This window comes from Theileria orientalis, chromosome 3 (genome assembly GCF_000740895.1).
Source record: "Theileria orientalis strain Shintoku DNA, chromosome 3, complete genome".
NCBI lineage: Eukaryota > Apicomplexa > Aconoidasida > Piroplasmida > Theileriidae > Theileria > Theileria orientalis.
Genome location: NC_025262.1, coordinates 1,818,958 through 1,839,596, shown reverse-complemented (window position 1 = coordinate 1,839,596; position 20,639 = coordinate 1,818,958). Strand labels below are relative to the sequence as shown.

The 20,639-nt window shown below is 39.4% G+C and overlaps 10 protein-coding genes across 10 annotated transcripts; 4 read left to right on the top strand and 6 right to left on the bottom strand.

Moving 5' to 3' along the window:
• Positions 1-83: 83 nt before the first annotated feature.
• On the top strand, positions 84-1,789 carry TOT_030000815 (hypothetical protein; the record flags this gene model as incomplete). The annotated part of the gene is given in 2 exon segments (XM_009693558.1): positions 84-136; positions 145-1,789. Coding segments are annotated over 2 exon segments (1,698 nt in total).
• Positions 1,790-2,364: 575 nt separating this feature from the next.
• Positions 2,365-3,191, bottom strand: TOT_030000888 (conserved hypothetical protein; the record flags this gene model as incomplete). The annotated part of the gene is made up of 3 exons (XM_009693557.1): positions 2,365-2,595; positions 2,761-3,023; positions 3,128-3,191. 3 exons carry the CDS (start codon positions 3,189-3,191, stop codon positions 2,365-2,367), a joined length of 558 nt encoding a protein of 185 aa, XP_009691852.1.
• A 492-nt stretch (positions 3,192-3,683) lies between these two features.
• Positions 3,684-4,103, bottom strand: TOT_030000813 (40S ribosomal protein S27; the record flags this gene model as incomplete). The annotated part of the gene is made up of 2 exons (XM_009693556.1): positions 3,684-3,765; positions 3,937-4,103. The coding sequence occupies 2 exons, from the start codon at positions 4,101-4,103 to the stop codon at positions 3,684-3,686; spliced, it is 249 nt and encodes an 82-aa protein (XP_009691851.1).
• Positions 4,104-4,744: 641 nt separating this feature from the next.
• TOT_030000812 (uncharacterized protein) lies at positions 4,745-5,438 on the bottom strand (the record flags this gene model as incomplete). Its single annotated transcript, XM_009693555.1, has 7 exons — positions 4,745-4,783; positions 4,814-4,852; positions 5,025-5,081; positions 5,112-5,173; positions 5,220-5,284; positions 5,332-5,360; positions 5,391-5,438. 7 exons carry the CDS (start codon positions 5,436-5,438, stop codon positions 4,745-4,747), a joined length of 339 nt encoding a protein of 112 aa, XP_009691850.1.
• A 641-nt stretch (positions 5,439-6,079) lies between these two features.
• Positions 6,080-6,943, bottom strand: TOT_030000811 (conserved hypothetical protein; the record flags this gene model as incomplete). Its single annotated transcript, XM_009693554.1, has 1 exon — positions 6,080-6,943. One exon carries the CDS (start codon positions 6,941-6,943, stop codon positions 6,080-6,082), a length of 864 nt encoding a protein of 287 aa, XP_009691849.1.
• A 523-nt stretch (positions 6,944-7,466) lies between these two features.
• Positions 7,467-9,711, bottom strand: TOT_030000810 (conserved hypothetical protein; the record flags this gene model as incomplete). Its single annotated transcript, XM_009693553.1, has 4 exons — positions 7,467-7,833; positions 7,967-8,742; positions 8,992-9,093; positions 9,253-9,711. The coding sequence occupies 4 exons, from the start codon at positions 9,709-9,711 to the stop codon at positions 7,467-7,469; spliced, it is 1,704 nt and encodes a 567-aa protein (XP_009691848.1).
• A 206-nt stretch (positions 9,712-9,917) lies between these two features.
• TOT_030000809 (aspartyl protease precursor) lies at positions 9,918-12,041 on the bottom strand (the record flags this gene model as incomplete). Its single annotated transcript, XM_009693552.1, has 9 exons — positions 9,918-10,078; positions 10,099-10,572; positions 10,705-10,790; positions 10,856-10,908; positions 10,940-11,096; positions 11,130-11,169; positions 11,238-11,362; positions 11,436-11,488; positions 11,595-12,041. The coding sequence occupies 9 exons, from the start codon at positions 12,039-12,041 to the stop codon at positions 9,918-9,920; spliced, it is 1,596 nt and encodes a 531-aa protein (XP_009691847.1).
• A 558-nt stretch (positions 12,042-12,599) lies between these two features.
• TOT_030000808 (2-C-methyl-D-erythritol 4-phosphate cytidylyltransferase) lies at positions 12,600-13,799 on the top strand (the record flags this gene model as incomplete). Its single annotated transcript, XM_009693551.1, has 2 exons — positions 12,600-12,615; positions 12,703-13,799. 2 exons carry the CDS (start codon positions 12,600-12,602, stop codon positions 13,797-13,799), a joined length of 1,113 nt encoding a protein of 370 aa, XP_009691846.1.
• A 407-nt stretch (positions 13,800-14,206) lies between these two features.
• TOT_030000807 (centrin) lies at positions 14,207-15,176 on the top strand (the record flags this gene model as incomplete). The annotated part of the gene is made up of 6 exons (XM_009693550.1): positions 14,207-14,351; positions 14,498-14,565; positions 14,670-14,756; positions 14,888-14,968; positions 15,000-15,059; positions 15,090-15,176. The coding sequence occupies 6 exons, from the start codon at positions 14,207-14,209 to the stop codon at positions 15,174-15,176; spliced, it is 528 nt and encodes a 175-aa protein (XP_009691845.1).
• Positions 15,177-15,616: 440 nt separating this feature from the next.
• On the top strand, positions 15,617-20,293 carry TOT_030000806 (predicted protein; the record flags this gene model as incomplete). The annotated part of the gene is made up of 6 exons (XM_009693549.1): positions 15,617-16,548; positions 16,648-17,310; positions 17,404-17,728; positions 17,792-18,033; positions 18,178-19,101; positions 19,237-20,293. The coding sequence occupies 6 exons, from the start codon at positions 15,617-15,619 to the stop codon at positions 20,291-20,293; spliced, it is 4,143 nt and encodes a 1,380-aa protein (XP_009691844.1).
• Positions 20,294-20,639: the final 346 nt, after the last annotated feature.

Below are 20,639 nucleotides of genomic sequence, written 5' to 3'. Positions count from 1 at the left end.
GTCTATGAGCTTTAACAAATGAGATTTAAACAACTTTTTTGACCAAAATAACCATGTATAATAATACCTTATATTTTGTAAAAATGAGATATTATCGCAACTCTAAATTTCGTGTATTTATCGCATCAATATCTTGGTAAATAGCCATAACAAGATGGGATTAGGTCAATCATACCTCTACATCTATTTAGAATCTAAGGATGACAAATATGGCGAAAGCATAGACGCCAATAACAGATACGAGGTTACCTCTACCAAAGGAATACTAACAGAATGTGATAGTTTTGAAGTTGTTACCCATAAAATCGACGTTAGGAAACCGAATGATATGATTTATGATATTTACATATATGACAGTAAAAGAATAGCAACTAAAGCTTCTTATATCTTCGCGTACTGTTCACCTACCGTAAAATCCCATGTAGTCAAAGAGGTCAAAGTTTATTATTCAGTTTTAGCACCTCATAAACCGCTTGCCATTACGTTTGTTAGAGAAAAGGAAGACACACATCACTGTGATATTGATAAACTAAGAAAAGTCGGATGGGATTGGGCTAAAAACATAACAGAACATGCTTCATCAAACCTGGTAGAACTTTTAAAGCAACAGTACAAGAATTTTGCATGGGATAGAACAATAGAATTTGATCAAGGAAATAAGCCAACTTCACAAGTTATAGTATTCCCAAGGGCAATAGATGGCATACATTACAGACTTGTATTCATACCAAATCAAGGACACCCTGTTTTAAACAGAAGTTGTCTATTTAATTTTAATACTGAACATAAATCTGGAACCGGTGACAGCTTTGTTCAAAATGGATGCCAATCTTCATCTTCAGGAGATAAAAATAAGTTAGATTCGTATTTTCTAGAGAAAGTAAAAAGTAAATTATACTTTAATGGCATTATAGTATACTTTGCTAGAAAAGAGGAGAAAAATAAGGTGTCACTTGATGAAAAACACGACGATAATATGGCATTACTCGTTGAGTTTATTAATTCATGTGAAACAATAGGCATTAAGAGAAAAGATAAAGATGGTTGTTTGTGGGCCGAAGAAAAAGTTGTTTATACTGACCAGCAATCACGGGTGAATGCATTGAAAAAAATTAAAGAAGAGGCAGAAAGTTATAATTGCAACACAGTCATTATTGAACACAAATCCAATTACACTTGTGGTACAACTGTTACAACTGAGACTAAAACCTCTTACAATAAGTACACACATCAATTTACAGTTGAAAAGGAGCTTAATATCTTATTCGAAAGAAAAACAATAACTATTGATTCTTTCTCACCATCATCAATCCAAACTAAGAAAGTTGAAGTATTTTATTTAAAGTATAAAACGAAAGATAAGGGAGAACAGGATGATGGAAAACCCTTTTTAATCGCAATTTATAAAAATGGTGAAGATAAACCTGCTAAAGTATTCCACTTTACGTTAAAAGAAGATTTTAAAGAATGGAAAGAACTAGAAGCGGGAAAATTTAAAGATAAATTCACCAGAATAGATAATGAAACAAAATGTACCACTGAGTTACATTATCTTAAAATTTTGGTTTACCAAATATTAACTACCGATGTATCCCAACCTCCTCCTGAACCTCCAACACCGACCGATCCAGTAAGACCAGGGGTGGATCCGGAGATACCACCGCCACTTCCAGGACCAGATTGGTGGTTGATCATAGGATGCAGTGTAGGAGGGTTCCTCTTACTAGTGGCTTTAGTAGTTGGATACGCTATCTACTGGTACAACACAACAATCAGGCTATTGACGTAGTCAGTATTTCACAACTATGTCTACATCACTCACTCACATCGACTGTACGATAGCTTGTATGTACCATATTGTCTTTACGTCACTTATAAATTAAATTCGAAAGATTTAATTTAACGTAAAATTAAATATATATGTTATTTTTAAAACATATCCCCTTTTTCTTTTGTAATAAAAGTACACATTATTAAGCGATCCATCCCATTTTTATAGTATTACAGTGATTTAAGCAGATTTTTATATTTTAATACTTGTTTTTATTAATGTCCAACAATGATAACCGTATTTTAATCTCGGTAGCATTAAATAGTATAAATTTCAAGTTATAGCCTTAATATAATAAATTCACAAAATAACCCTAAATGTAACTTCAAATAATAGCCTCAACTTAAACCAATGTAATCACAAAATAGCCTCAATTTAAATGAATGTAACTTCAAATAATAGCCTTAAAACTAAGGGCAATCATTCAAATTAGAATGGTAACTATTTTATACAATTTTGAATAAGAATATAGGTAAATATACAATACTGGAACGTACTTTAATGGGTAACTTACACACACACTATATTACTCCCTATTGGTACTGTCCTGTGTGATGCACCTGCGTGTACTCCTCGTCAGACAACATTAGCGACTCGTTGCTTGACAAATTGCTTATTATTGTTGAGTCGAGCATACTGTTCGTCTTTTCCGAGTCGTTGAAACTTTCCATGACGAGCAATCGATCCTTGCTAGTGCTTTCTCTGCACGTATCCTGTCTGTGTGTATTCATGTTGTTCAGTATATTGTTTTTCAGGGTTGTAACCTTGTCATTTTTACTTCCGATTGCGTTGCCGCTTGCACTGCTAAACACACTAGTGTTTAGGGCGTTAACAGGGTTACTATTGGCGTTGTTTAGTACACTCGTGTTAAAGCTGTTTACTATGGTGTTGTTCAAGTTATCCAATATGGTCGTGTCCGCGGTGTTGACTGTGTTTAGGTTACTGATTATGTTGTTTGTCACGTATTTGGCATGCTTTATTATCTCCCCTGTTGCCACTTCACATATTTCAGATGCTTTACTCAGTGTTTTCACCAGGTACGTCTTATCCAACAGCCTCGTTATTCCACTGTTGCTACTCTCAATCTGACTTGGTATTATATTTTTACTTTCCAGCTCCGATCTCAACTTTTCATTCTGGTGGTCTAGCAACTGATTCGTCTTTTCTAACTTTCTTATTTGTGATTGAATATCTACACACTAATCAGCACATTCACTTTTTAGTTATAGCTATTATGCACTCATTATTCAGTTAACTAATAAGACACATACTATATTTAACACTCGTAATAGTTACCGTTTATATCCTTTTGTAGTCGGAAATGTTCCACTAACAATTCATCGTTATCTTTATAGTACATTTTAATTTTATTCTGTTTTATTCTTCTACTTTGTGTTAATGTATTATTTTATTTTTTTATTTTAATTTTTTATTTATTCTCCTTTTATATACTTGTATATATTAGTGTTTATATTTATGTATGACTGCTTTGTTAGTATACGTTTCATAACAAATTCACCTTTAATTGTCTATTAATCTTATGTACACACGAGCCTAGATTGTCACTCTAGCCTTTATGTGTATATTCCTCTTTATTATTACTTTTAATTCATAGAATATACCTTTTTATGTATACACATTTACTATTTCTAGTAAAATTTTCCTCATTTATTGACTATTTATTCAACGTCACCCTACATGTTACTTTATGCCACTCAGGGGCTTAATACACCTAATTCTCACACATTTATATCTACTTCACTCATTAATGTATACTTGACTACTGTGTACTGTGAATATTAATATATATTCAGTATTTTGTTAAATGTTGCGATGAGCATTCGTAACTTGGTTATTCCACCTTTTTACGGAATGAGCATCCCTTGGTCAACTTGCATCTGCCTCCTGTGGGCTCGGACAAGACGATATTGCAGCTAAACAGTGATTAGTTTACTATTTATTCAATGCCCAACAACCGTTTGCAAAATCGCCCATTCGGCTGCTTCTAGGCTGAATACCTATCTAATATTAGCGACGTAGCATCGCTATTATATATACTACTTAACGACTAGAGAATATTCTATGCATTCTGTGTATTGACGTACCTTCCACAGATGACTGCTGTTTGTGCGTGGCTGAATATTGTCGTTATCGTTAGGCATCCAGGGCATCTAACATCCATGAAGAATGAATTCGGCCCCTGCACAAGTCTCTTCAACTTATGCTTCTTGGCCTCTTCGCGAGGATCTAGGTTGAGGTAGTCAACTTCCATCTTTATCGAATTTTTGTTAACGTATTGATACTATATATATTTAGCTTTTGTTGTTTTAATTATACAATTTTTTCTAATATAATTTGGATTAAATTTTCAAATTGCATAAGTTTAATTTTAATTAATTGGTTTGTCAGGTAATTGACTTATATTTATTTATCAGGTTTTTGTTTTGTTTTGTTGGTTATTGTTACAATAAAACTGTATAAATTTCCTTAGAGTTCTCTCCGTAAAAACAAATATCTGAACAAATATTGATTTATGAATGGGGAACTGTTTTTGGTTCTCCCCATCTTGGATTCTAGACTCTGTTGTTCGATTTTTTTACTTTTTTTTAGTCTATACACATACACCTACTCTTTAATACCGTTTTTATATTGAATTGTGGATTTATTTTATACTTTTATTTACTTTTTTAATTTTTTTACTTGTTCACGTTTTGATCATTTTTTTATTTTGACCTTTTTAATTTACACAAATTTATTTTTTTTATTTTTTAGTTTTATTATAATTTGATCCGTTTACTTTACCTTGACTTCATTATCACCCATACCCTATACACCATATATATTCATCTATTTTAGCATGAGCACACACCAAATGTTATTACATTATTTGTATTCACTTTTTTTTTACATTCATCAGTATTCTTCATCACTGTCCCATTTTTTCCTTTGAATCTGATCCAGTTTATCTCTGATTCCACTTACTCTTATTGTTGATGTGTTAGCTTGCGATTTCGTGATGGCCTGTTTATATATCAACACATTATCTATCTAATTGCCATAAACACTATATTGATTAATATATGCCATACTTATAACTATCTAGTGGCCTCTTTATCTATTCAACTGCCTATTTAAGCAATTGGCTTTGTTCTCTGGCCTCTCTTCACTATTTCCTACTAATATCCTACCGTACCTCTATCAGTTGCTTTAGCTGCTCGTCTGATATTTTCGTTGGCGTCCTCGAGTACTTCTGTTAGTTTTTATTCGCCTCTTCACCCACCTGGAGCACGTAATTCTCGATCAAGGTCGCCTTTTCCGGCTTCACGCTCGATATTCTGTTCACTGTACGTTATTTTTACAGCGACTATCTTCTTTTGTGGCAACTTACGTCTCTCCTGCGCCTCCACGGTCAGTATTGACCTCAGCGTTATCCTCCTCGCCTCCATCATGTTCCTATTTATTTTTATGGATTCCTCCCCTTGTTAATATCTATTATTTACTGTCTCTTTATTTCCTCATCTTCTGCGTTCTACGTGTTTTTATTTTTTAAGTTCTGTACCTTGTTTCCTACTTTCATCCGCTCCTCGTTAAAGTTGATTTGATCCATGTTTACTTATTTTTTCATTCAATTTGTTTTATTTTTATTTTATATTTTAGTTACTGGTTTCATTTATTTTAGTTACTGTTTTTATTATTTATAAAGTGTACGCCTATTTTATTTTTAATGACTATCAACACAGATACTTTTACACAAAATTAAAATTACAAAAGTTTACAAAGTTTAAATTGTTATTTTTTTTATATTTTAACTTTTCTATTATTTTTCCAACATTTGGTTCATCCTCACTTACTATATTTTCCGGCTCCACCTTTACTCTAATTGCGTTTAACACATTCAGCGACTCCAGTGATAATTTTTCTAATTTACACTCATCATCTATTTTACTTATCATCATTCCTGTCCATAATTCTTTTTCTCCCACTAATCCTGTTCTTATTATGAAATCCATTACTTCTTCTTTGCCTATTCCTTTATATATTGCTAAATTTACATATATTTGATTCATATGATTTTCTTTCATTATTTGTTTATATTTTTTTACACACTCTATCCATTTTTCAATTTTAAATTCTTTAAAAAGTACACCATTTTTTCCCATTTTAAAGTGTGTTATTGCGTTAAGGAGATCTATGTTACCTAAATATTAATTTTTATCAATTCTGTACATATATGTGTATATCTATACTCTATTCTATCTGCTCTTCCTCTCTATTTATTTTCCAATTACCTTGTAAACTCCACTTTTCGTGCGTGTTTTTATAATGTGCTACTATCATTTCCATGAGTTCCTCGTCGTTGTACCTCAGTGCGACTACGTTCCTCAACAGTATTCTTACTAGTTTCGGCTCCAGACTGCTGTTGAAGCCCTGCTTCAGCCTCTCTATCAGCGCTTCGCATCTTCTCAGCAGCTGCTCGTTGCTGTGGTCCTCAACTTGCCCAGCGCTCCTTCCTTCTGATGTTGACCCATTCTGCCTTCTTTCTCTGTTTTCACCTTTATTCATGCTCCACATCTTCATTATATTAACTGTTCCGTCTAATACGTCCACTATTCCTTCGAAATCATCTTTTCCCTCCTCCATATGCTCTAGTACTTTGTTATACAGCGTTTCAATCATGTTTTCCACCTTTTCTACCGCATTCTCCTCATCTTCTCCTATATTCATCTTCTCAGTACCCACTTGAACGTGTCTACTTAGTGAATTATATGTGTTTGTCAATTCTTTAAACTCTAGCTCCCTTCCTTCCTCTTCTATGTGCTCTACTATTTTCTTCATCACTCTGTTGCTCAATTTTACTCCGTTTACTGATAATTCGTTTAACATTGAGTATATGTTTACTATTGATGCTTCCTTTAACATTGTTTCTATGTTTTTTTCTACATATTTCTTCATTTCTTCAACGTTCACTCTCACTTTTATTCTCTTTTTTGTTTTTAGCACTTGTGCTATGTCGTACATGTTATAGTTTCTCATTGTTTCTATTTTTCTTTCTATAAACTCTCTAGTTTCTTTTTTTATTTCTCTTTGTGTGTTTGAAAATAAATTCATCATTGACACTACTTCTGATGGTAACCATTCCTTCTTATTTTCTTTATTTACTTCATTTTCTATTACTTTTACTATTCTTTCCACTTCCTTTTCTTTATTTTTTTCTTTTTTATCCTTTTTATTTTTAAAATTGATTGTTTTCAGTGCTATGTATTTCAACAATGTTGGTGTATATGATTCTATTTTTATTACCAATTTATTAAGTGTTTCTATGTTATTTACTCTTTTTAAATATGTGAATACTTCCATTCATTCCTTTTTTTTCTTTATCTCCATCTATTTTACATTATTTTTATTCTAATTATTTACTTTTTACTTTTAGTGGGCTGTGTGTAATCTTCTATATCTACTTAATTATTACTATATTTATTTATTACTTAGTTTCATTCATAAATATTTACTTTAATCATCTTTTTATTATATTATACCTTATATTTACTAATTATATTCATATTCCTCTGTTTACTTGTTTATTATTTACTGTTTATATATTTATGTTTTTATTATATTATTTGTGTTATTTACTCTAGTTTCCTATTAATACACTCGTGTTAATTCTGTTTCCTTCTTTGTCCTTCACTACTATGTTGTTCGTTTCAGCCAGGTGCTTCAACTCCACTCCTTCCACTCTAACTTTCCCCGGTGTTACTCCACCCACTTCTTCTTGACTGCTACTTCCTCCTTCTGCTTTACTTAATTCACTTTCTAGATCATTGTTTAATGTTTCTATTCTCTGTAGTGATCTACTCCATTCTGACTCTGGCACTTCTTTTGCGTTTCTAAGTTTTTCCTTCAGCTCCTTTAGGTACTCTTCGAACATTGGCTTAAGTGGCTCGTCGTACCTAAGCCTTCTCAAAAATGCTTCACCGGTGTTTTCGTTTTGCAGTTTCAGCCTACGTGCATAGTGTTAGCGGCTTTAGAAAATTGTAATATCTACAATTTTCTAAAGCCGGTGGCACTATCTGTGGTTGTTTCTACTTAATTATCTAATTTTAATTCTAATGCTTAATATCTGTCGTTACTTACCAATTCGGCCCTCTCTCGTGCATTACTTGGCACTTAAGTTGCAGCCTTGTTGCGTAACTCGGGTTAACCTTTACGTTACTCAAGTTTAGGTAGTCCATGAGGCTGTACAAGCTGTACATTGGCCCCTTGTCTACGCTACTTGCCCTGGCTGTCGTCGTGACTGCCTCGCTTGCACCATCTGTGCTCGTCACTCGATCTGCCACTTCACTGACTCCGTCTCCGTGCGGCAACACGTACAAGTACGGCACGTCATCTCCCAGGCTATACACCTTCGTCTTCTTGTGTGCGCTGTAATTGTCCTTCGACAGTACGTAACTAAGTTGAAATAGGTTCTGTATTGGCACCAATGGATCCACTAGGAACCCGTATCCTCCTAATAGTCTTGCTAACACCTTCTCAGTGTCATTCTTTTCTCCTAATAACAGCTGCATATTAACTTCCTCTTCACTTTCGTGTTCTTCTGGTCCTAAATCCGTCTTTTCATATCTGCTCAATTTTTCGATTTGTTTCTTATGTTTTCTTGACATTTCCACTGTAAACTGCTTAAATCTCATATCCTCAATGTGTGTTAGCCATTTCCATTTTGGCACGTCTGGGAAGTTCCTAAAATCTTCTCCTGTTCTCAGCAGGAAGTATTCCATGTGTTCAAAGAACTGTTTTCTGTTTATGTCGTAGTACTCCCAGGATGGGTTATGATGCATATAGTCGTAGAGCATTGGCGTATCTGTTCTTTCGTTAAATTTGAACATGTTTAGATTCCACTTATTTTTAACAGCCTACATATTTTTATGTTTTTGTTTTTATTTATTTGTTTTTTGACTTGGTCAATTTAATATTTATTTGTTTATTTGTTTTAGCCAATTTATTATTTATGTTATTGGTTTATATGTTTATTTGACTTGATCAATTTAATATTTACTTATTGTTTTATCTCTATTTTATTTAGTCGATTTGTTATTTTATATATATCTATCTATTTATCTATTAACCATTAGTGTGTAATTATTCTATTTATCTTCTATTACCTCTATCTCCGATGGTGACTCTGGGTCGTTACTTGTTCCTGATTGCGAATACATTGCGTGCTTCTCCACGAACGCTTGCCAGTACTGGTCACTCTCAAGCCACTACAGTTATTATTTTAGTTATTCTAACATATCCTTTATTATCTACTATGAGTTCTATGCTACATACACATTTAATCTGTGCTCTACGTATACACTCTTCCGTGCTCACAATGTCTACTTTTACCTATCTACTTTTATCCATAGGTGTCTATCTCTCACCTCGTTAGTGTCCACCTTCCATGTTGGTGGATTGTGCTGCGATATCCACAGCGCCTTGATTCCGTCCGATATTATCTTGTCCGCCGCCTTCGTCGCTTCCGAGCACACTTGCTTAACTTCCTCGTATGTTTCCCACCCCTCCTTCAGGTACGGCGGTTCTCCTTTGTCTGACAACGCTCTGTCCAGCGTTTTCATAGTGCTTGTGTACGTGCTCTTCATGTGGCTCAGTATGTTTTTGTGTGATATTCTTTCCTCCCACTTCGCCCAGTCCAGCGTCTCTAATTCCTTCTTAGTGTTTTCTATCACGTTTGTCACGTTGGAATCATTTGCTTTAAGGCTATTCCAGTGTATTTCTTGTTGAGCGTTTCCGCCGGTGGCGAATTTGCCAAGATTGTGCCAGTTATTTGTGGTCAGTGACGACCGCAACGTTCTTGTAATGCTGATCAGCCTTCCACTCATTTTATTTAAAACTTAAATACTAGTTTCGTTTCTCATGTGTCCCCCACCCAATTTTAACTTACTTGTATTTTATTCTCATGTTAGTGGAATCTCACCCACCAATACTTATTTTTTAAATATTTTTTTATATCTTATTTATTTTTTAGATTTGCTACTGACTTGTATTAATTTATACTCGTACACATTAAATTTTATTTATACATTTCTTATTCTGTTGGTGGCGGATACGTATTTATTACAAAGTATCCTATCGATAGCAGCAGTATTAGTATAATCACTCCCGCGTACACGTAATTCATTGTTTCTTGTCGATCTGCGTTATTATTAATACCATCTATCACGTCTGTTAGTAACCTTTTAACATAGTCTAGTTAACTATTTGCCTACCGTCTATTCCTCCGAATTTATTTTTTAATCCTGACTGCTCCTTTGCGTTATCTTCCGGGTGCGACGCCGGCACTAGTCCCACTACCATCTGGTCTCTGTCGAATATCGCCAGGTACCTTCTTATGAAGTTCGCTCCAATTACGAACAGTGGCTTCCTCGTCTCCGGAAGGTCCATTGGCAGTATTCCCATTGCGCATACCTTTTCCACTTCGTCCTGGAGCACATAGTCTTCCGGGTCCAGGTCAAACTTAACTTTCCTTCCCATCACGTCTGTGAACACAAACGATATTCTTGGCAGCTCCTTTATGTTTGAGCAATCTTCCTTTACGTCTATTTTTTCCAGGAGCGGTATTACTATTTCCGAGGGTCCTGAGATTAGGCTGCTTCCCGTATCCACTGCTGCGTGGTACTTCTTATCAAATGGCACCTTTTTTCCATCGACAAATAGCGAATCCACTTCAATTTCCCAGTAGTCTAATTGGTGCAGTTAATATTTACCACTAGTACTTATATTATTTGTACCTAGCTACTATTAATCTCATCTAACTAATATTAATGTCCAACCAATGTTATGCACATCTAGCTAATGGTTTCGGCCAATCTTACCTGTTTTGACTACTGGAAACCACCATGGTTTATGTCCTGGTAGGACGTACTTCGGGTCTATGCTTCCAAATGACAGTAAGCCAGGCCTGAAGACCACATTACCAAGTATTCAACAATTCGTCGCCAAATAACAGTGTGTATTCCAACTTACTGCTTCACGTCCTTTGACATGTAAAATGCTATCAGGTTTCTTTTTAGAACTTTCTAAACCGTCATGTAATCCTTACAGGCATACCTGATCTTTTATTGAATCAAATATTGGAGTCATTTGCTTTGAGTCGTTCAACTCCGAGTCTGGGAATCCCAGTCCCACTAGTCCGTCGAACGGCAAGTCTCCAAACGGATGCTCACTTTCCAGCACTGAGAGTCCAATTGATTGGTGTTTAACGTTTCTATGTGACATTAATTAATGATCTCATGCTTACAGCGATCCTATTTTCACGTTGTCAAATCCCAGTGTCAACACTAATAAGTCACATTAATCATGTTATCAATTAATAGTTTTATGTTACAGGAAAGTACATATTCAATACCGCATTCTCCTGTTCCGTAACGTATGTATTCGCTCAATATCTCATCCCCTTTCATCATTGGCTGATAGGTTGAGGATTTCGAAAAGTCGAATAACCTATGCCTGTTACACCCATTGGATTTTTCACTGAACATATTGTTAATTACGCAGTTACGTTTAGCAAATAAATTCCAATAATTTATTTTAATTATTTGTTAACTTGACGCATAGTTTGGACGGAACCCATAGTTGACTTGATCCAGTATCAAATACCTAAATCATTATTATTCCCGTTGGTAGCTGTAGTAACAACATTTCTTGTAACTATCTGCAATTAGTATAATCTGCTATTATGTGTAATATATGTGTATTTGCGTACGACGACAAAGCTCTTTGGTGGCGTCCCTATCTCTATTTCCCCAAAGTACTGGCTGTTTTCAAAGTTTAGCAGGTACTGCTGTAGCTTTTCCGACTGATCAGTTGCCTTCCATTTTAAATAACTGTAGCTTTTGGCAGCTGTGGCATAATTAGTGTGATGTGCTTTGGTCTTATGTTTATTTTTTTTGGCTTGTTTGCGCTTATTTAGTGCAAATCGATATAGCTTTATTGAGTGTTGCGGCTTTACAAATAGTTGCGATGATAACATCCTGGGATATTCCATGTTAAAAATGTGCGTGTAGCACTGTCTACAGTTGTTGAGACCGTGATTGACGGTGTGGTTAAAAAGCTGTTTTATGTAAACGGTGCCCGGCGTATCATAGGCGTCTATGATTACATTGCCTATATTTTTAAATATTTCTGAGGACAACTCCCTCAAATTTGACATGTTTGTCTGATACAGAGACAAAACGTTGCTTATTTTAAATATCAATATAAAAATTGAGTAGTTTACAAATTTTGAATTCATTCTTAATGTTACATATACAACAGTTATTATTGAAAAAATTTGTGGATTTTTATGATACACATTTATATATTACTGTGTTTCTTAAGTTGTTTACACTGTTAGTTTGAATGTGTCTGGCAAATAGACTGCTAATTTACTGTTTAATCATTCTCTCCTCCATGATGTCCGCAGTAACTTAATTGTTTTTCACGGACACACACCAAATATTATTACTCAGAGTTATTGGAAATATTAAATGTCATCAATTGAGCTGTTTATTTATAAAATGTGTAAACGTTTTACATTAATTTCGTAAACAACATCTCCCCATATCGGTTTAATAATATTTGGCATATATTATAAATATTTAGCTTTCTATAACTTCAAGTTTTTGTAATTATTAAATATTTTAATTTTCATTTGCTATGATACAAGTAACAATTGAGTTTAATGTTTTTTTCATCTCTTTTTACCAACCAGCATAATAAGTAATTATTCATGACTGTTCTCTCAGGTTTAGTTTCACACATATGTATAATTTCAATTTTATACCTACTCTCTAAATGTTACACTAATTTTAATGTTTGTTGTTTAAGTATAGACAAGGAATCCGACCCCTCAAGAACTAGGAGGAAATCAAAATCGCATATTCTCGAGGAATCTTTACGTTTTGGAGCTGAAGAGCACAAATATAGTAGTCATATATCTGATCCCACAGGAATTTCTAATGTTAAATTAAACACATACTCAGACAGTGGCAAAGTTAAAGCCACGGCCATCCTGCTGTGCGGTGGGTCTGGCAACCGATTCAACTATGATTTTTCAGAGTACCCCCAGGGAAAATACTATATTCCCGAAGGGGTGCCGAAATCGAAGCAGTTTATCCACATATATAACGTACCACTGTTTGTTTACTCTCTCTCCGAACTCATTCACAACCCTAGTGTTTCTGAAATTATTATCTCTTCCAAACCGCCATGGTTTTCCAAAATCGTTGAAATGATAGTCAAATCTCGTGAATTTATTGCTAATTATGGTGAAAAAATGGACGTTCCCGGATACTCTGTGGATCTGATAGACAACTATCCCTTCGGTAAAATTCACACATTCGCGTACGATTTCAGCTCTAAAAATTTTATTTTGGACTTAAAGGACATAGAAAATGACGAGGAAGCTCGGTACAAGTTTATTAAATTTGTAGAATCTGGACCTGAACGCTGTAATTCCGCATATAATGCTCTCAGGCACTTGGAGGATCACACCAAAGACGATCATCTTGTTTTAATTCATGACGGAGCTCGACCTCTCATTAAACTAATCGATCTGGATCTTTTGATTAAAAACACTGTCAAATACGGAGCTTGCATCCCTGCTTACAGGCCAGCTGACACCATAAAGTTGGTGGACGATAAAATCGTCTCCAAGACCCTCGACAGGTCCAAAACTTATGTTGTTCAGACTCCCCAGGCGTTTAAGTACAAGTTGATCAAAGATGCCTACGACAATGTGATGGATTCCTTGATTTACGAGCCGATGCTGCACAAGTACTTTACGGACGATTCTAGCATTTTGGAGTCACAGTTTGTCAATGTCGTCGTCGCAAATGGACATCAGTTCAATTTGAAGCTAAGCTACAACAATGATCTGGATCTGTGTCGGTTCTTAATTAAAAAGTCGATATTTAACGACGCAGTGTAATTATTTTATCTGTAACTTGGTTAATCTATGTTTCTATATGCCTGTAGGCCTTTTTAATACAGTGTGTAGTGGTTTATCTGTAGATTGCTTATAATTTTTAAATGCTTGCGATGTGAGTGCGTTGTATGTGTTAAGGATTAATTTATTTACTAGATAGTCAAGTAAAAATTTACTCAGACCATTACCAATTGATATATCACTGTTGATTATGAAATTTTCCTGCAAAAATTACAGAAGAAAAAGTTAAGGAACGGAGAACTAATAATTATTCCTCTTGTGTAAACCCACACAACTTTGATGTTGTGTGCTCTGTATTTAGTATTTTTTTGTCTAATGTTGTAATATTTTGTTACCTTTTGTACTAAATCTTCTAAATTATTTTTATACATGTTTATTTCACTAACAACATGTTAAAAAGGCCTGTTGTAACCTCTAATCGTCTTTCTCCGCTAAATACCAACACACATACATTTAGAAAGAGGCGTGAATTGACAGAGGATCAAAAATCAGAGGTTAAGGAAGCTTTTGACTTATTCGACACTGCCGGATCTGGTATTTTACCCCTTCACCGTTCACATATTCACACGTTTCCAGCAATCTCCCTATATATTGGATGCACAAAGATATATTTAAATATTTCTATTCATATACACTGATCTGTAGAGTATTAGGTGATATAGACGTGATCATGTGTTTAGGTCGAATTGATGCGAAGGAGTTGAAGGTTGTTATGAAGGCCCTGGGATTCGATCCTACCAAGGAAGATGTTGGTTTTAGTCCTTAAATATCTGTTATTTTGGAAAGTTAACTTGCTTTGAACTACGTAGACTATATTAAAGCCCGCTAGTTTGTGTAATTTATTCACCATAGATTCGCTCATTGATGAATATGGCTGACAAGGATGGATCAGGAACCATTTCATACGAAGACTATTTCTCACTAATGAGCACGAAACTTGTATCACATAGTTAGACAAAGCATAGATAATAGATACACTTAAGTCTAAGAGTGGTAATAACAAAGGTTACGAGGAATTAGATAGCTGATACCCACGTGATTAAGATGGCTAGTGACTAATTGTTCAATAGTTGGAAAGAGACCCATTGGAGGAGATGACAAAGGCGTTTCAGCTATTTGCAGATCCTAGCACAGGAACAATTAACTTTGAAGTTAGTTAGATGTGTTAATAAGATAATATAGAGCCTAAAAGGAGTAGCTGAGGAACTGGGAGAAATAATAACAGATGAAGAGATAAACCAAGTACAAAAGAAAACTAGTAACAATATTTAGATGATAACAGAAGCAGACAGAGACGGAGACGGAGTGATAAACGAAAGCGAATTTATAAGAGTAATGAAAAAGTCAAATTTGTTCTAATGCCAATAAATATTATAAGTGTTACATGTCTCTACTAGCCAATTCTTTAAAATATATAACAACATTAGTATCCTTAAAAAATTTAAAGGTCAATCGGGTAATAGATCACTAAAATAATTAAGAAAAGTAATATAGTGTAATGGGGGCGGACGATTTTTTTATCACGCCGAAAATGAAGTGGAGGAGTTAGATTTAATTTTAAAAATAATCAGTAAAAAATCATCATCGTGCTAAGTTTCTGGTAATCATAGATTTATTAATATATAACTAATTATTAATAAGTAATTTGTGATTATATGGGAGCCTGGAAGATGATAAATTTCACAATTTCTAAATAAAGATTTAATATTATTTTATGAAACACACTTGCGCGGACAGGTAACCAAAAGCAATAAATGGTGACCAGATATATATGATAATTTTAAAGAAATTATTTATAAATGGCCGAAAAGGAAATAGACTCAAAATACGAAGACAATATTGGTCAAGAAAAAGAAAAAAATGACATAAACATAGAAAACATAAATGTGGATCACAGAGAAAGTCTAAATGAAGAAGAAAGTGAAACAAAAGACCGAAGTATGTCGTTAATTAGAAGAATAGAACCAGATTCAAACGATAAAGAAGAGATGAACCAGGAAAATAAAGTGAAATCGAAGGATCTGGACACAGAATCTGAGGTAAAACCCGGAAAGGCCAGAGAAGAATCGCAAAACAAAGAGTCTTCAGATTTAATCAAGGAGTTGAGCGTACCAATAGAACTGGACCCGAACTTTGGCCCGGAAAAGGTCAGCTACGACATAGATGACCTGAACATCCCAATAAAGCTGGAGGACGCGGAAACGCCGACAAACCTGAAGGAGCTCGTGAAGAAGCTAGACATACCGTGCGACACGGAAGCAATGAGGTCGGAGATGGAGCAGGCGAAGCAGAAGCAAGAAAGGAACATGCTGACGAGGTACAGCAAGAGAAACGGAGCGATGCAGAAAAACCTGAACTTTAGAATAAACGGAATGTCGTACAAGAATCAGCTGGAAGGACAGGACCTCTCGACAAGCCTCAACTTCAGAGAACTCTCGAAAAAGCTGGACCTGAACAGAAGTCACCTTGAAATGCCGTCAAAGTACCTGAGGTCGTCAAGGTTGCGCATGAATAAGCTTAACCTGGACGACTTCAGCAAGCTGGACATGAACACAATAACGAACCCGGAATCGGGCCTCCTGAGTAAGCTTGACGCGAACACGCTGAGTAAGCTGGACCTGGGGACCATAACGAAGCTGGACGTTAACAGCGCAGGCAAGCTGGACATAAATGAAACGAATGACCTGGGGTACAAGAAGTACCTGCAGGCAAGCGACCAGCCGTTGAGTGAGTTGCGGACACTCAATGAGTTGAAGGCAATGGGAGACCTGAGAGCACTGAGTAAGCTGAGAGGAATTGGAGAACTGCAGTACGGAAAAGAGTTGACCAGCAACGAGTACGTCGGAGGCAACATCGGAGCAAAGAACGACCTGCAGCAGGAGGGTGGAATAGTGGCCGTGGAAGAAATGGAGTACGGCAAGGATGGGAAGTACACGAGTGAGATGAAGTACGGGAGTGAGCTGAAGGCGAGGCAGGAGACGAGAGGGAGGAAAAAGAGACCAGTAAGACCGAAAAACGAAGCACTGGCGCAAACAGTGGACGCATCAGAGTTGGCAAATCAAGGAGAACTGCCGCCGCTGACAGTGGAAAACTGGGCGCAGTGCGAAAACTGCAAAAAGTGGAGAAGAATACCGCTCTCAGTGGACACAGAAAAGTTGCCGGACACGTGGGTGTGCGCACTCAACGTCTGGGACCCGACGCACAACGCGTGCAGCATACCGGAGGAGATATACCCGGAAAAAATGGGAGACCAGAGGGCGTTGGACATCAACGGCCCTAGCACGCCACTAAACTCAGTCTCGCCAGACCAGAGCTTCTCAAACGACTCGGACTTCAACTACCAGGGGTACCTGCAGGAGATGAAGTACGAGGAAGTGGGCACTAAGGGGTCGAGGGAGCGCACGAAGGTGGGAGAAAACTACAAGGCGAAGTACGCAGACGCGAGGTACAGAGCGAAGGAGAAGTACAGAAGCGTTCGCGACGAAAGAGAAAGGTACTATGAGCCAAGGTATAAGACGTCGAGGAGAGGGAGGCACAAGAACTCAGAGGAAGCACATAAGAGAGCATACGAAGAGGCGTATCTGAGTGACGCGATGAGGACGCCGACGAACACGAACAGGTACTACGAGGAAGCAAGGCTGTCGAGCAGAAGGAGGATGCACATCTCCCCCATGGTCTCGAACATCTCGAGCTACGACGAGGACGCGGAGGTCATCAAGTTCAACGTGAAGCCGACGAGTCAGAACCTGCACCCGCTGAAAAACAGAATGACGCTGTACTCGCACAACCTGACGAGTCTGCTGGCGACGGAACTCCCGCACAGCGCACTCTTCCTGGATAACCTGAAGAGGATGAACATGATCAAGGACGACGACATCGTGGAAGAGGACACCGGAGGCAGAGATAGCGAGGTGGAAAGACTGAGTGCGCTCGCAAACGAGGCACTGAGCAGAGAGGGGAACCTGGTGGTCAAGGACAAGGACAACGTCTTCTTCAAGGAGGACGGAAACATCAATATAGCGTACGCGAACAAGACGGAGTGGGAGCACGAGGAGGGACACCGGGGGTACGCAGGCCGACACAGCATCCGATTCAACAAGGAGGACATCTTCGACAACCTGGTGACCTTCGGGGACCTCGAGGACACGCTGAGCGACAGCACGAGGGGCGGATTCGCCCGGATGTACAAGAGGCTCGCCTCGCAGATACCGAACCTGTCGGACATTCCGCGCCTGGGCCTGCAGCTGGGCACCATAGGGGCTGCCGGAGTGGAACTGGAGGCAGAGGGGGGCCACGGCTCCCACGACGGAGGCACCGCCGCCAACAAAAACGCCTCGAACGGCAACGACGAAAGCGCCAGCACGAGCCTCGGAGGAGACGGGGATTCGCGGAGCCACGACACGAGCGTGGACGAGAACATGGAGGGTCCTGACAACGGCGAGGCCGAGTCAGTAGAACTCCAAGCGAAGGAGAAGGCCGGTGACAATAAAGGCGCTGCGGTGGATGCTGAGGCGGTAGGTATGGGACTGCCAGGAGGAGCAGGTGGTAGTGTTGAGGCCAGTGATGCGAAAGGAGACAGTGTGTTACCGGGAGTACCCGCGGTCGGTGTACTACCACATGGAGCAGTTGGCGTTGCAGACAGTATGTTGCCACATGGAGCAGTAACAAAAGGATCAGTAGCACCGGAAGTAGCTGCCAATGCTGTGGCCAACGGACAAGTAAATGGCGATGCAGGGGGTAATGGGCTAGTAATTCGCGATGCAGAGTGCGGCCATGAGGAGGCAGGTGGCCCCGATAACGGCCATAACACAGACGAGGCCATGGCCTTGGACGAAGGCAACGACAGTGCGACCAATTCCAACGAAAGATCGGGCTCGGAAAGTGTGAAGACGGAGGAGGCGATCTACGAAAGAAGTGCGCCGAGGACGTACGGAACACGGTCGTCAGCACACATAGGAAGGAGTCCGAATAGCGCATACTCGCAAGGAAACAGCAGAGGAAGCATGTACGAGAGGACGAAGTACAGCGCATACGGAAGGAGTGGAATCAACGGCTACGACGGGTACACGAATGGCCCAGGAGAAAGGTACGGCATTTGCACGAGAAACAGCAGTAGCTACGAAAGGAACAGAGGAAGCAGCTACGGAACGAGAAGCATGTACAGCAACTGCGCAGGAAGTTACGAAAGGCCAGTGGGAACAACGTCGCACCACGACACGGAAAGTAAGACTGACGTGGTAAACAGAGATGAACTGCTGGAAGTGCTCTACAGCTTCGCAAAGCAGTACTACGGAAAGCCGCACGAAGGCGTTAACTCGGGGAGTAACAGCATGAGATCGGAGGAATACAGCAAGGGGCAGATGGACGACGCAGTAGAAAGAGGAGGACACCAAGGCCAGCAAACATCGACTACAGCCAGAGGAAAACAGGCAGTAGGGGAAGACACAGGGCACAAGAGCGTCCACTACTGCAAAAGGTACAAGTACGTGGACGGCACGATGCAGTCAATAATAGACTACAAGGAGCAGATAGTGGACAAGCTGAGGCAGGAAATGCTCGAAATGGAGTCAGCAGGAAATCAGCAGTCGTCACTGGAAGAGTACGACTCCGCGAAGAGGGAGGAGAAAATCGACGAAACGCTGGAATCATTCAGAGACGACGACTACCTACTCGACAAGAGCCAGGCAGAGTCGGAGGAGGACCTGGGGGACAGAGACGACGCGTCGGAGAAGCTGGAAAGGGAGCTGGAAAACGAGTTCAAGAAGGAGCTCATGGAAAAGGAGCTCGAAAGTAAGCTGCTGCGCAACGAAAAAAACAGACACCTCGACTACCCGCTGCCGAACGCGAAGCAGCTCTCGAAGCGCTGCAGAAACCTCGAGTCGAAGAGCCTGAGGCGCCACGCACACCACGCACAGGAGGCGCTGGGCTCCAGGATGCTCAGCAACTACTCGCTGCTATTCCAGCCAATCCCGGACGACATCGCGGCCTCGAGCAGCAGCGACATCATCAAGATGCTGAGCGTGCCGATACCGTACAAGAGCTACGGCGACGAGTACGAGGAGGCGGCGCCAGGGGGCGATTTCCACAGCCTGAGGAACGGAGGGGCCCCGAGGGGCTCGGGCAGCCGTGACGCGGGCAACCCTGGCGAGGCCCACGGCCCGAGCGAGGGGAGGCCGCCGAAGGCCAAAGGGCGTCCTGACGCAGCCCCCGGAGGCCACTCGCGCGCCGACAGCCTGCTCCTCAACGGCCGCGGCTCCTCGGTGCCCTTCGCCAGCGGCGTCGTCGGCGCCGGCGACCTCGTCTCCAGCGGCATCATGGGCAGGGGCGGCGCCCTCAGCTCCGGCGGCAGCGGCCACGCGTCGAGCGCCGGCGGGTCCGGCGAGGAGCTCAAGCTCGAGAAGTTTGAGAACTTCGACCTTCTGACGCTGCCGATTCCCGACCTGGGCAACGCCACCAACACACAGTGCGTAAACTAATGTTTTAATAGCTAATGCACGCGAGTTATTTAGATCGAACTCTTCGGGGTGCGTGTCACGGTCCCCTGTTGTTTACTTACGTGTATTGGGGATTTATAGCGTCTTAAGAGGCCAGTCGCAGCTGGCGCCGCCATGCTGCGTTTCCCGCGAAGTCGAGTCCAGGAATTTCAGGTTTACGTAAGTGTACGGTCCCAACTCCACTCCATTTGCGTTTGTTTGCGGTTTTTAGGGCTTTATTTGCAGGATTCCTCGCGGAATACTCGAAAAGTGTAGTTTGAAGTCTCGATCTGCTCCAGGGTGCCTTTAGACAAAAACTCACTTTTGGTTAGCAGTCTCTCACACATTT